The 15,876-nt window shown below is 45.7% G+C and overlaps 1 protein-coding gene across 2 annotated transcripts in view; it reads right to left on the bottom strand.

Annotated features, from left to right (window-relative positions):
• The window catches only part of LOC137889371 (plexin-A1-like), a 203,235-nt gene that overhangs the window by 31,759 nt on the left and 155,600 nt on the right, over positions 1–15,876 (bottom strand). For both annotated transcript variants that reach the window (XM_068733206.1, XM_068733207.1), the window contains exons 16-19: positions 15,176–15,269; positions 13,055–13,291; positions 9,619–9,762; positions 3,020–3,254 (exon numbers count right to left, since the gene is read on the bottom strand). In XM_068733206.1, the coding sequence (XP_068589307.1) occupies positions 3,020–3,254; positions 9,619–9,762; positions 13,055–13,291; positions 15,176–15,269 (710 nt within the window). The remainder of the gene's footprint in view (positions 1–3,019; positions 3,255–9,618; positions 9,763–13,054; positions 13,292–15,175; positions 15,270–15,876) is intronic.

The raw sequence follows: 15,876 nt of genomic DNA, 5'->3' as shown, positions 1-15,876 counted from the left end.
GTCCACTAGAGAGATGGAGAGGAGAGGAAGCACAGAAGATAAAGGGAAGAAAGAGGGGAAAAAAGAGAGGGGAGAAGAAAGAAAGATCAGGAAGTATCAAAGTGAGGGTGGTAGGGGAAAGGAAATTCAGAGGACAGAGTGATTAGGACAAAAAGAAAGATCAGCGTGTAAAGGTAAGACCTGGAGAGACGTAGCGAGTAGAGTAGAGAGGTGAAGACGAGGACACAAAAAACAAAAGAACAGAAGAAGCAGAATAAGAGATAAAGGCACCCACTCCTTCCACTCCTTCATCATCAAAACTCCTCCTCCTCGTTAATCAATCTCCTATGTGGCCATAAGCGGTTTAAAGATATTCAACTGAACTCCATACGTTTGAGTGAGCTGCAAAGACATCGTCACATAGAAGATCTGACTGACGTGTCGGCTACAGCGATATCGATCTAAAGCTGGCTAAAAATAAGCTAGCATTAGCCACCACAAGCTCCTGTTTACACCAGACCATGTAAGGCAGTAGCAGCAACATTACAGAGTATTACATTGAGAAAAGTTGCCTGTTATCTCTTATGACTCCAACTTTTCAATTCGGAAGAGTGAGTTTATGTCATTTTTCTTTAAAAATGTGCACAGTCCTGAAAGTCGAGAGTTCCTCCCCGATTTGAAATCAGTGCACAATGTTTATTTATCTACAGATGACAATTACAACCAAACATACTTGAATACTTGGAATAAACTGCGGCGTTGGCTTTTAGTCCAGGTTTTTGTTGGTCAATGGTGCAATCGCTTTCTGCTGCTTCGAGATAACAATGCATCAATAGGCATAAATCCTACTTCCACAACGTGGGCATGGCGTTGGTCTGCAACTACAGCATTGACAGTGGCCCCCTGTGCTCAAGTGGAGAGTTTCGTAGAGTTATTTTCATAAACTAATACATTTACAGCCAGTTGATATTTATTTTTGGGCTGCTCTCTATAAACTGTGCATGGTAGGACGTTCCTGGGAAAGTCCTCATGTGTTTCTGATTCGAGTACACAAAGAAAGGACCTCAGATTACACCAAGTCTGGGAAGTGAAGTGTAAGAAAATGCCACAGCTCTGAGTGTGCTTACGTTAGCGTGGAAACAACGCTCCACCCATGAATTTGTTCAGAAACCCCAAAGCACTTTGTTTGCTCCTATAAAGCGTCTCAAAAAACAACTATATTACCTCCCCTGAACCAAAAAGTGACACTTTCCAGTCATCAGTTGTCCTTTCTAATGCGAAGCTAATCATCCATGACTGCTAATATGCTAGTTTGGATGCTAGTGTTCAGTGCGACGTCTGCTCCTCACGGATGACCGAACCAGACGTCCCCCGTCTCTTCCCCTCAAGGCTCTCAGAGCGAAACCGAACCTCACACACCTACACACACACACACACACACACACACCTACACACACCTACACACACACACACACACACACACACACACACACACACACACACACACCTGGCGGACCGCCCACTTCATCTGTTCCTCCGCCCACACACACTGTCTCGTCTCTATAGGCCAGCTGGGAGTACAGCAGGCGGGGCGGGGTGGGAATAAGGCCATGCTTCATTTCCTGGAAAACGGAGTGCTTTTATTGAGTCTCTTTGAAGAAAGAACTGGGTTTTTCTAGTCGTGTTTTTTTTTGTTTTCTTGAAAAGTACAAACGTTTAAAACGATACAAGGTAAAAACACATTTCCTTTCTGAAAAGGTCAGAAATCATGCACCGATCACCCTGAAACTGGAGCACTTTAATTCAAAAACTGTTGCAGCATTTTGTCCGACAAGGGATCCTCTGAAAGGGCTGTGACTCAGTGCGGCGGCTGTAGTGTAATCATATTATAACCTTGTATGGTGGCTGCGTGTGCCTGTGTCATTACATCGAGTGTAAACACCTGGGCTGTCCTCACGTCGGTTATCTACACCCTGCTGCTAAAACGTCGACCTCATCAGCTCCCTGTCGGCCTGGTCTGTCTATTATCCATGTTTCTCCCTTTTACCTCTCACTCACTATACCTTTAATGTCTCTGCAAACAATCCCCTCGTTACGCTGACCTGTCATCGCCGCTCTCTCTCTCTCTCTCTCTCTCTCTCTCTCTCTCTCTCTATCCCTCTTCCAACGCTTAGCATGTCTTTTTCTGACACTCTTCTGCTGCTGTGGTGTGTTTTCACTCGGAGGTACGGACAGATGACCTGACTGGTCAGGCAGTGTTATATATATATATATATATATATATATATATATATATATAAATAAATATATATCTCTGCAAAAGCCGTTCGTCAGCAATCTTTAGGATTTCAGAAAAAAAACATTGGCAAAATGAAACAGGTCTAACATACGGATAAAGTCGATTATGTTGTGTACATAAAAAGAAAACATAAAGAACATGATAGAAATCGAGTATATGTATCTTATCATAAAAAACATAAAAACAGCGCAACAAAATGCCGACGGCGGCTACGGTTTGGCACTATTTTGGTGTTTTCTCTCCAATTTATGACTTTATAACCTCTTTTATAAAGTCGTTTTTTCTTGTGAATTTGTGAGGCCTTTTCTAATAAATTCACCATATTAATCTTGGAGAATATTAACACTTTTTAAATCGTTATTCAATAAAAAAAGAATTTCAAATGAATGACCGCCTCTCCCGGCTCTCTAATCCTACAGTGTACGTTGTATTTGTCAGACTCGCTGGGCGGACCCACTCAACATATATCATTTCCTTTGCCTCCAGTGTGAATATGTCCGTGATGAAGGTAATATAACTGTAACAGCGTGATTTCATACCAGCCCTGTATTTTTGGATACAAAACTCTTTTGTACTTGCCATGACTCAGCCGTTACACAGTTACGCATTTGCCTGAGTTAACACACCCTGCAGAAACCCCGCTGTCAGTGATGACTGCGTGATGGATCCAGTCTATAGAAATGTCCTGTAACATTTTTCAGCTTCAACGCTCACACACACACACACACACTGTTCCCCTACCTTCTTTACACTCCAGGGCCACTCTGGACTCCAGGTTGTCCATCTGGAGCTGCAGACGTTTCAACGTGCGGTCGGCGTCCCTCGACTTCCTCTTGTAGGCGATCAGCACGGCGATGATGACCAACAGAAGCAGGCCGCCACCCCCGCCGATGCCGATAATGGCAGGAAGCGTCAGCAGGCTGTCCGAGTAGATGTGGAGAGTCCCGGGGGAGTACTCGAACCCACCAGCACGGATCTGGAAACACACACACACACACACACACACACACACACACACACACACACACACACACACACACACAACTGGTTTTTAATGATCAAGGGAGAAAATACACACATTTCTTAGTCCAGGAAAGTAGTTTTTTCTTAAAACAACTTTAATCTGAAATCCCAAAACCCACCGGCAGGTCTGAAAATCACGTCTTTTTCCAAAAACAAACGGCAAAAATACAGCGTTTCTCATAGCCAGACGCTGGCTGCTGGCTGTTGCCATTAAGGTGTAGGAGGCATATATTGCAGTGTAAAAACAAGGCCACAGAGAGAACAATGTGACAGGAGCAATAATAAAAAAAGAAGAAGCTCCAAAGCTGCCTGAGGTCCACAGGGTTAAAAAGGCTTGTAGGTTCAGCTCATTTCCCCAATGCAGCTCCACCACAGTCGATGAGGGAGAGGACATTGCTACTTATTTACACCCCCCCCCCCAGTACCAGATTCTCCTCGGCCAGTCTGAGGATTTGAACGGCTCTCAGAGAGACGTAAAACAAACAGGCAGCGGTCACTTCTCCAGCAGCAGGTGGTTTTGAGAACGGATCAGGGGGTCTGAAGAGATCAAACGGTAGTGGTCTGATGAAAGAGAAGCCTGTTGACCCGGTTTCTACCACAAGGATCATTAAACTTTCATCCGGTCTGAGCTCACACTAAACAGGCCCGTCTCTTGACAGGCTGACGCCGCGGAGCCTCACGTCACCTGGACTGCTGTGAACGTTGCTGGCAGGAAAGGTTTTCACATCCGGCCTTTAGGAGAGCAGCTTCGGACGCTTTGGGTAACGAGGACCTCACAAGTTAACTTGCTCAGTCAGCTCCGCTCCTTCTGCATTCTCCACAGATATTTATTTGGGGTTTTTATAAGATAGACATTTTGCCGCTAATGTCCTCGTTTGTCACTGTCGACTTTTAACAAACTGATTTAGGTCAGAGAAGGGAACGCCGAACAAGGTCAAAAGCTGTGCGTGTGTGTGTGGAGGTGGACGCAGACAGAGTATGCACACGACACACACACACGCACACCGTACACACACTCGCACACATGTATAGGTAATCAAACAAAGTAATCAGCAGCATTTAAATCTCTCCCCAAGGAGTCCTGGTAATTATGGGAAGTCAAACACATGTAATGCTTTTTTCTTTTTCTTTTTTTCTATTTACATAAGCGCTTTGCGTCTCAGAGAGAGAGAGAGAGAAAGAGAGAGAGAGAGAGAGAGAGAGAAAGGAAGAGAGAGAGAGAGAGAGAGAGAGAGTGAGAGACAGAGAGAGAGAGTGAGAGACAGAGAGAGAGAGAGAGAGAGAGAGAGAGAGAGAGAGAGAGAGAGAGAGAGAGAGAGAGAGACTCACAGTGCTGGAATCCATCAAATCAAGAAGCTATCCACAAGGGGGGTTGATAACCGATCAAAATGAGGTGTGATTATGCACTTTGAAGCTCCCCTAAGAGCACTCGCATGTTAACATTATCAAAGTCTGATTTAAAGAAGTAAAATAGAGAAGCTGTTATATCAATAGCAATGTAGGCAGCGTCTACAAATTTAATTTGCAACAGTACAGCCAATTAGGTGGGCTTGTATTAGATTAAGCAGCCAATTAGCTGCGTGGACACGATCGGGCCGCAACGACGGAGATTAAACCGAGAAGATGGTTGGATTGGGTAGGTGGCGGAGCGACGAGTCCATCTGAAGACGTCAATGAAGTGTGCACAAGCCGATGGAGCTTCATGTAGTTACCGTGGTGCAGCCGTGGACATATCGGGACAAGGCTCAACGTGTGGACTGCTGATCCGTAAACATTTGAACCTTCCTTAAAGCCGCTCTGATCATTTTATCGCCGCTCGCAGTGATGGACCTCTATCGCTCCCCTCGGCTCAACCGAGCCTTTTAGCGTCTTTCAGCTCATTAACTGGAGAATTTAGCAGCTAAAGAGCCAGATAACTCTCTCAGGAGACGACAAGAACGGGTTTACAGGTTCAAGATTGATCTAGACCTGTTGTTGATCGTCCTCAGTGAGCAGTTAATGGTTGGTACAGGCGTGTTCTTGTTCTCTCAGACGGTTTAAAAAGGGGAAAAAAAACCTTTTATGTGTATTTTGCCGAATCGGTGTTGATGTAAATGTAGCCAATTGAAGCGATAGATTCCCCAGATGGTGCTTTGATGACGGAGGAAGCTGAGCTCTCCTTCTGGTGGGATACGTGGCGAGAGTGCTTACATGTACCAGGATGCATTGCGTTGAGGGTCCCCGTCGGCTATATCCTCCTGCGGCCGAAGCCTCGGCCTCTCTCTGTGTATAGATACGGCCGAACAGCGTACCCTCGTCCACTACACCCTTTTACACTCGTATTTTGGGACACCATTTTTCACTGTTGGAAACGCAGCTAGTTTGCACTACAAACGGAGAGAGCAAAGAAGTTCTGCTTTGGAGTGCCATTAGATCACGCCTCCTTGGCTACCCAGAGGCGGAGACTAGAAATCCAAACTGAAAAGCAGCAGCCTGCAGTTCTATCCCTGAATGCAACTATGACTGTCACGTTGAATAACAGTGCTGGATGCAGGGAGAACAGATTTTGCAGCCATTACAGCACAAGCCGAGTGGCTGTATTGCTTCAATCGACCACATTTACCGTCAACACTGATTGGCCATCCTCGTGAAAAAAAAAAAAAAAAAAAGGTGGCGAATTTTCCCTCCCTTGTCCCCTCACAAGGAAAATGCAGCAACTTGAGCACGTAATTATACATCGCTTGCGTCACTAGTGGATAGGAGTTTGTGGCGATAAGGACAGCAAAGCAGGGCAGAGGACGTTTGGGGATTGTGAGGACAAACATGTCACGTTGTCAGTGGGAAAAGCACAGGTGTAAATCCTCTTCAGTTTCCGGTGTTATCCATGCTGGCTCACTGTCACAGCTTACCGCTGCAGCTGAATGAAATGGAGCCGTTGTGAATGTAATGAATGTGTGACGTTGTTACTAGAACACCGGTTATTTTCGCACTATCCGACTGTCTGCAGGGAAGCAGGACCATCGGCTCAATAAGAGGGTGAAGGAAACATACATTTCTAGTTCACAAAAAATGGCTTTTTCTTCCTTTTTTTTCAAATGAAAAAAAAAAATGCTAAAAAAAAAAAATGCTAAAAAGGCATTTTATGTAAATATTAACAGTATTTCAAATGTTTATATAAGGGAACTGGAAAAGAAAAGCCTTCTGTGTGGTGCCACTCCATGCACGAGGTACATTAAGGACTTGTATGATACAGGATAGTCTCTGCTCACATGCTGGATGTACAGCAGGCCCTTAATATAGCATGTATCAATAAAACAAATGCAAATTAGTCCGTATCATCGAATAAGAGGTCACTGCTCGATCTGGTGCCAATATCCAGGGGGAAACGTATCCTCGGATGACTTGAATGCAGCGCGAGTATAAGCGGTATTAAGTTGGTGACACATTTTCGAGGCATTTGTCTATTTTTATTCCCCTGACAGACCGAAGGACCGACGGAGGAACTTAAAAAGCTGAAGGCCAAAACAACAAACAAGTTTCTTCGAAAAACTCAAGGGAGGGGCACAGCTGCCAACACACAGCTGAGCAACTGAAGGGACACGCACACACACACACACACACACACACACACACACACACACATGCCTGGTATGTCTGGACACCCATTGGGGTCCCCTGTATGTAGGTCATTCTACACGGGGAATATTATTGTGCTACAGCTGTGCCCTTCTCTGCAGCATTCCGCACAGACAAAGATGTGCACGTAAACACAAACATATGAGCGCTCACACACACACACACACACACACACACACACACACAGCAGAAGAGATCTGAACAGACAGCTCCATTTTTTTCTTTGGCTATTGTCAGACGAAGGACTAACTCCACCACCCCCGCCAACACATCGCTCCGATATTCAACATGACATTTTGTTATAAAAAAAAAAAAGAATGAAAAGAAAAGGGGCGTAAAAAATAAATAAAAAATATATATGTATATATATATATATATATATATATATATATATATATATATAAATGCCAGTTCCTCCTTGGAACTGGCTGGTTGCGTTGAGAGCTATCATATTGAATTACATGGATGCGCTGTCAGTGGCTTTCTAGGTATATTGGCTGTAGCTAGCGGGGAGTAAATGTCATAAAGATATAGTGAAATGACTGTGAAAGGACATTGGTGATAAGTTTAAAAGGGGCAGTAGGTGGGGTGGGGTGGGGTGGGGTGGTCGTGGGTACTGGCGGGTTATTCGGACGCATATATTCAGAGTGAGCGCCGCGTCGCCGGGCTGAGGTTTGACCTTCCTCCATACAGATGCTCCAGGAGCTGCGCGGTGATTTTGAAAGTCTGCTCCAGTCGGACTGCATCAGTCTGCGGTCTGCTGACAGCTCCGGACAAGCGAAGCTCAACGCTTGCCCCGGGACACCACTCGCGAGCTTGTTCTTTGACTTTCTCCAGCACTGTTCGCCGCTGTGTCGTAACTTCAGACGACACGGAACTCGAGAAAAATGAAAGCGACATCAACGGCTCCCGCGCCGCTTCCGGAAAAAAGCTGCAGCTCGCGAAAAACAGGAAGTAGAAAACAGGAAGTAGAACTCGTGACGACGGCTTTCGGAAAGGTGCAACTTTAGCTGGGATTTGCTGAGAGTTGGACAAAATTTGCACATCACAAAAGGTTTATGCAGCGAACGAGGTTCCTGGATTAGAGCTTAGAGACAAGCTTAGCGTCTGCATATCAGTGGCATCCTGGAGAAACAATTCTATTCTTAATACTGCCTTTCATGTTTCCACATCAGTCTAGGACACAGTCGTGGACACAAACGGCAGACAAAGTGGAAACTTCTTATCATAATTTAACTCTCTGTTTGCCCACATCCCGCTGCAGTTGATTTTCCAGTCATTCCTTTGTGGATCAGGTATTGCTAGCCTGTTGATAAGTCTGGAGAAATAGGTATCTATATAATATATAACTCACAACAGCCAAAATGGCCAGTATGCGAGAAAAAGGAGGCGCTGTATTTGCCTTTAATTGACACAGTGTGCAGCTATCAGCCCCTAGGGGGACGCTAGAGGGCAAATGAAACATGTAGAGGAAGCTTGGTGGAGATGAAACCATAAATATATTTCTGCTGTATCGTGTGAGGAAGGGTTTCAAACAGAATCTAGACAGCGGCAGACGTAGACGATTGAATTCAGTCTAACAGCATTATGTTCGACTGAATCACTTTTAGTGCAGAGACGTTTAAGCGACTAGTCAATGGACAACAAGTCCGATCATCTATTCATCACAAACTGAATGTCTTTGGACTGTTGATGGAAGTCATCGCGGGCTCTGGGAAACCGTGGAGAGCATCTCCCGCTGTTAACCGTCATTTTATAGAACGAGCGATCAGCGAAATGATGCGATTGGAGTCGAGCGTGGGCGGTGGATCGGCCTCTTCGATTCACTGAGGGGTTAGGCGCTTTATATTTTGCGCACTTTTAAATAGCTACGCCATCAAAGTAAAAGGGAAGCTAATGAAAAATGAAAAATGTGGAGACGGCCCAAAAAAGCAGCAGCACCTTGCGGCGAGGAACTGCTGACGCTGCGGATACGCTTCAGTGGATGGGAAGAAACGCGGTCTTCAATCTGCAGACACTTCTTGAGGTTCGCTGTGGTCATGTTGAACCCATTATGTGAGTAAGTGTTTCATTTCCCTGTGTGTTTCTTAATGGCTTCAACTCGACATTAACTGCAGTGAAGTGGTGCAAAGTCTGCAGATCTGCGTTTCGTGCCGTGAATGGTGCAGTCAAACATGTACGGCCGGAGCCCCGCCTCCTGGAAAGCTTCCACAGCCGTATTTTTTCAGCAGCGGGCCGACTGAAGGCCAATGAAGATCAACATGTTAATTAAGCGTTAAATATTTAGCAGCAGCCTTGGTGTGCGTGCTCAACGGAGCGCGTCCAGGACCTGTCGGGAGGTTATTCACATAACTCAGCAACAAGGTTAGAGTGACGGTACGGGCTTATAGCGTCAGAGAGCGTTTTCATATTCATAGACATGAATTACTGGGTCAGTGTGGATGGGCCGCGTAGAACAGGTGGTCTTTTTTTGGTCCTTTTTAAACTGCTTTTTGATGAAATCGGGCAAACTGAATCCTGACCCAGTTATTTAATGACTAAGAAAGATAAAAAAAAGAAAAGAAAAGAAAGAAGTCTACCATGAAGGTCTCAGCCGATAAAACGCAACGAGTTCTTTTTCAGATAATCCATTCAATGCATCCAAAAAGAGAGAGAGAGAGAGAAGAAGAGAGAGAGAGAGGACAGCAGAGTCGTGATCTGACCGTGACTTTGTGCTGTCCGGTGAGGTTGGGCCATTCGCACAGCAGCTGGCTCTCCGACAGCGTGAGGACGCAGGGAGTCTCGCCGATCAGCACCGTGTAGTTGAGGCGACTGTTCCCCGGAGCCGCCGGGATCAGGTTACGACCCTAAACACACACAGAGGGGGAGAGAGAGAGGTGGTGAGGAAGGGGCACCCGCCTCATTCACGCATACGTTTTCATGCAAACAATGGAGCTCTATGGTACAGAGGACTATCAGGCTTTGGATACACACACACACACACACACACACACACACACACACACACACACACACGTTACTTGTTTATAGGACCAATGCTTGCATCTGATTGCTGTTTAATGAGTGAGTTAAGGAGCAAACGTTCCCATTGTGTATTCCATTTTAAAGCAATTCGGATGAATCTGGAGCCCAAAACTGGTGAAGGAAAGTGAAACAGGAAGATGAAGAGCACCACATGCATATAGAGGCAGTTGGGAGGCACACAAACTGTCATACGGTTTTGTCTTCTGTCCACTGAACTGAATTCCACGCGTAGAGTCTGAACCCCGAGGTGTGTAAATTCTAACATTTGTCAATTTCTGTTCCTGTTTTTCATTTCAATATCAAGTCCGCTAGTTCCAATTTGACACACACTTTTGTCTGTGATGGAGGGGAGGCAGTTAGAGGGGGGGGGGGGGGGGGGACTTGAGCAACAGCAAGAAAAACAACAACAAAAAAGCAACAGGGGGAAAGATGAATACAAAGAAAACAAGACAGATAGGAAAACGTGGCAAGAAAACATCAGGAGATGCAGAGGCGGGAGGGGTGGAGAGAGCAGAGAAAAGATTATGGGAGAGGTTAGAAAAAGATGAAAGGAACGCGCTCTGAAGTGAGAAAGAAAATGGGATTGAGCGGAGAACAGAGCCCGGCGGAGCGAGCGAGATAGACGGAGACAGAGGGAGAGAGAGAGAGGAGATAGCTGCCGCGTCTCCCGCTGGCTTAGCAGTGGGACGCAGAGACAGACTCCGTTTTCCAATCCCATCGTCTCTGCAGGCCGCCACCCAGCCCCGCTCTGCAGCCCTGTAAACATGCATCCCATTCCGTCTCTCTCTCTCACACACACACACACACACACACACACACACACACACACACACACACACACACACACACACACACACACACACACACACACACACACACACACACACACACAGAGCATCCTTTGCTACTAACACTTACACACACATAGATTTCAAGCAACACAAGCACTCAAGTTGAAGCCACACACAGAGCTGTTGCCTCACACACACACACACACACACACACACACACTCTACAGGCAAGAAGCATCATGCGGGGGACAGGCTCTCAAAAACACACACAGGAAGGCACTCACCAAACACCAAGACCAGATAAATGTTTCTCTCTCTCTCTCTCGCTAACACACCTCGGGAGAAACACACCCGACACTTCAGATGAGAAATTAATTGCGTGTCGAGCGCAGCGCACAAATCTCCGAGAAACATCCCCCCCCCCCCCCCCCACACCCCGCCAAATTGCATTTTAGTCCATCTCATCAGCGCTTCCAATGGGTAGGCAGTTCCACCAACAAGCCAAGCAGGAGATTTGGCAATTACCGAGAGGCTCTTTGCTAATAAATTATCATTTAAGGAATAAATTACGACGGTTATGCTGCTTTCAATCTCGTCGCGCAAATGAACGGCGTAACACACACACACACACACACACACACACACACACACACACACACACACACACACACACACTCTCCCCCTGTGATAACATGAGAGATAGTCAAGGCGAATTCTAGCAGGAGATAAAAAGCACCGCAGCGCTGGAATTCAATGCAAACGCTACGCGCCGGATGTGACACTGATCTGAAAGAAATGGATTGTTATGTTGTCCCTTTGTTGTACAAAGTGTGGCCTCGTGAAAGACGAGGTGAATGTGTTTCACGGTGCACATTGTCAGCAGTTAGGACACAGTATTTTCGCCCACTTAAGTTATTTGCAGACACCGATTCGCCGGTTATTTCGGTTAATTTCGCCTCAGCGATAGCCGCTCTAACTCCTCCCCGAGAGTTTGGGACATGGACACATGCGCACGACTCAGGGATCGCCAATCAATTCCACGCATTTGTGTCCGATGACCGTTAATGAAAATGAAAAGCCAATGCAATCCAAATGTGGTGGACCGTGGGCCCGTGTGCTTCTGCACTGCTTCTCCAGCTCTAGCAATGAATTACTCAAATTGAAATGGTTATTTAGGAGGGCTCCAGGCTGCAGAGGAGGACGTCAGTCAGAGAAGGTGCTGTTGGTTACTGGAGGAAAGAAAGTGGCCTTGGAAGGTGTGGATGTTTGCATTCAATTATATATTCCTAAGATCCCCCACCTCCCTCCGAGTGTGAACACATTTGAGATTTTCTTCCTTCGTGTGAGATTAAAAATGCCAGTGAGCGTGTGTTTGTGCGCTTTGCCGTTATTGATACAAGATAAGTTCAATATCTTTGAGACTCTTGTAGTCAAGCTGCAAGTAGAAAGACCTTGGGAGAGTAAACATCTAGCACCACTCCATGAGACCTGGGTTTAAATAAAATATTAAGAATCTGTTTGGTTGCTTAGGTTGTTCTCGTACACTGTCCGTAGCTTTAACTACGAAAAAGTAAAGCACTGTAATTTGTGTATTACATTACATTACAGTCATTTAGCAGACGCTTTTATCCAAAGCGACTTATAATTCAGTATCTATCTACCGTAGACGCAGCTACGGGAGACATTTTGGGGTTAAGTGTCTTGCTCAAGGACACATTGACATGAGGCTAGCTGGAGCCGGGTATCGAACCACCGATCGACCCTCTGATTGAAAGGCGGCCCTGCTCTCCACTTATCCACGGTAACCCGGGAAATAAATCTCGTATGTAACCGTGAGCCAGGTAGGATAAAGAGCGACAAAAGTCTGAGGAAGTAGAAGGACATAAGTGTGAGGAGTGGATTCAGCAGCACGTTTACCTGCTCTGATGTGAGAGACGTCTGTCTGCTACTTCAGCACCACGGACAGCGGGATCGATTCATCAATTCCCAGCACAGCTAAGCCTCAGACATACTTTCAGAGAGGACGGCTGCACGGACAGGAGCAGCGCGAGGAGAACACTTTTGGATCTTTTATACTAAACCAGTTCACGAGTAGCACGTCCACCGTAGAAGCCGGTTTTGGATACCAGCGGATTGAAGGGTAACGTTAGCGGCTCTGTGCTGCTCTTTATTGGTATTTGGGGAAGTTCCTCAGCCAGCACCACCAACACCAAGCAAATGTGACAATGTTGTGTAAGGGGCCTTATTCACAGCATGAGCTTTCTAAAGGGACTGCGCTTGAGTCTTTTCAGCGTCACAGACAAACACTTTTCTTTTTTCTGACCTTGAGAATGAGCGGCGACGTGGGCTTGAGCTCCAGGATCCCAGAGGCGCTGAGCGGTTCAAACACGGGGTCGGGATAGTAGCTGAACGTCTCGTTGACCACCACCAGGGCGTTCACGTTGTCCATGTAGAACCCGATCTCATCCGGCCCCGTGCCGGTCTCGGAAAAGCCCAGCTCCGAGTCGGCCACCGACGGAGCCAGGCACACCATGACGGAGTTGCTGTACACCGTGCAGTTCTGAAAGCCAGAGAAAGGACGCTTGTTGTCAGATCTACTATAGACCAGGAGGGGGGAAAAGACAATTGCTTGAGTCGCGTTTACATGCAACTATATCTACACTGAACGTGAACACAAATCGGAATGCATTTCTTTTTATTATAATCTAGTTAAATATCTATTTTGCAAGAGAATGCCTTGCATAAAACAGGTTGCTCGGCCACCATTTGAATACTGAGCATAAGTTCCTGCAGGCTATGATTCCATTTAAAAAAAGATCTGTCGGGTATAATAACCCATCCTTTATTTAAGTCAACGCCCTGAGAAACAGTGATGCTATTATACCTACTGGAAATGTAAATTAGTTGCACATTTATGATCAACTGTTATTAATGAGCAATGTGCTCTGTGCCTTTACTTGTTTTACATCATTATTTATGATGAGAATATATATATATATATATATATATATATATATATATATATACACATGATGTCATGGTCATGTTTGCTACAATTTACAGGACTCTCTTTTGTTTTTTGCACATTTTAGATAATTTACTAATTCACACAGTCACCATGTGTTTTTGCACACACGCTTCTGAATACCTGCTTTATTGATACGGGATTCAGAGCATTAATATAGCAGCAAACAAGTGTTTCCTGAGTGGAGACACAGTGGAGTAACGTCTACCTGAGCAGAGAAAGCAGATCTCCCTCTGTGTGTGTGTGTGTGTGTGTAATCCTGAATAAGCTCAGTGAATGAAAAGATATTACTTCATCTCTCTTCACCCAAACGCCCGTTTGTACGTCTATGTCAACACTAAGACAGACGTAAATATCAACAAAGTTGCTTATTGTTTCTGACAACGTAACTTGTGACTTGATGTTAATTGTGATGGATTGTCTATCTGAAGCAAGTCATCGGATGAATAAGATCGGCTTTTCTGGAGACCATGGTCTGCGTTGGAAAGATGTCAGTATTCTTGTTTTGTAGTAAATGGGCGACGACATTAAAAAAGCATCAGCGCGGTCCTTTAAGTGCAGAGCGGCGCTTTGAGTCAGGGCTGTGTGGGTTGCATCGTGTAGGCTGTTTGCCTCAATAAGCGGCAGCTTCATCTGCAAGTTGAATTGCCGCAGCGTTGTTTGAAGTTCAGTTCTTAACCTTGACAACTGAAGAGCTTCAACTCACAGCGACAATCACCAAAGTGCTTTGTGAATCTATATAGAACTGGTGGAACTCTTCAACTTTTCCAAATGGGACCTCGGGTTTTGCACAGATTTTTTTTTTATCTCTCATCATCATTCCCCGAAACACTCTCCTCTCCCTCTCTCTCTCTCTCTCTCTCTCTCTCTCTGTCTCTCTCTCTCTCTCTCTTTCTCTCTCTCTCTCTCTCTCTGTCTCTCTCTCTCTCTTTCTCTCTCTCTCTCTCTCTCTCTCTCTCTCTCTCTCTCTCTCTCTCTCTCTCTCTCTCTCTCTCTCTCAGTCTCTCATGTGTTGTTTTTGTGTGTGACACAAACACTCATGTGGTGCGTTGACATTTGAAAAACTGTGTGGCCTGAGGTAGCGTTAGATGTCTGAGGCAGTAGCTGCAGAGAGAGCAGACGTGAGCAACACGCAGAGACAAACTGTCTGCCGCCTTCACTGTAGAAGCAGTTGTCTGCAGATATTCTCCTGTATGCAGAGAGGTATGTCTGAATAAATTGGCCGGTTGATGTATGTACTGTATGTGTAAAGATGAATAATGTATACTGTGTATACTGCCAGGGCGTGTTTGTGAATTTATATTTGCCAGAATGTGTTCCTGCCTTTGCCGCCGTCGAACATTACTATGTCTTTGTGTGTGTGTGTGTGTGTGTGTGTGTGTGTGTGTGTGTGTGTGTGTCATTCGCATCAATACTCACATGAAAGGATTCCGCCTGCCCATACTTGGCCCTGATCTTTGGTTCTCGGATGGTTGCGAGGTTGGTCCCGCTCACCGTCAGCAGAGTCCCACCGCTACGCCGCAAGAAGAGAGCAAGAGAAGAAGAAACACATCTGTGATTGGTGGCAGCCAAAGCAGCACTGTGGCAGAAAGAGGCTGTGGTTAGGACTGTGGACTGTGGTTGGGTTTAGGCAACAACAGCACTTTGGTTAAGATCGGAGAGAGGCAAGGTATTGTACTCTAAGTCAATGCTGACTTTTTCTGTATTACAGTAAACCAAGACCAAGTGTGTGGCTAATAATAAAAAGTTCATCTTTAAAAAGAAAGTTGGACTCCAAGTGTATAGTGAAGAGCTCTGGGCATCAGGTAGGGCTCAGGGATTAACACTATATAATGTAGTTTACAGAGAAAACAAGGAGAGAATGAGGACACGCTGGAGCAAAGGTGTGAGCGAAAGAGGAAGAGAAAGAGGCAGTGAGCGAGGAGTGAGGAACTGAGTGAGGGGGAAAGATCCACAGAGACACTCTACATACTTTAATCACAACTCCATCCACAGTAAGCATGTGCTTGCCGTGAGCCGGTGAAGGTCAATGGACTGAACTCGGCTGAAGCCCCCGGGTTTGATTTTGTTGGTGAGCAGCGAGTGAGGGCAGACTCACACTGAAACGGAAAAGACTTTTT

This window comes from Cebidichthys violaceus, unplaced genomic scaffold, assembly GCF_023349555.1.
Source record: "Cebidichthys violaceus isolate CVI_PGR_0920_01 unplaced genomic scaffold, fCebVio1.0.p SCAF_6, whole genome shotgun sequence".
Classification (NCBI taxonomy): domain Eukaryota; kingdom Metazoa; phylum Chordata; class Actinopteri; order Perciformes; family Stichaeidae; genus Cebidichthys; species Cebidichthys violaceus.
The sequence above is the reverse complement of the archived record's forward strand: the minus strand, read 5'-3'. Positions and strand labels throughout refer to the sequence as shown.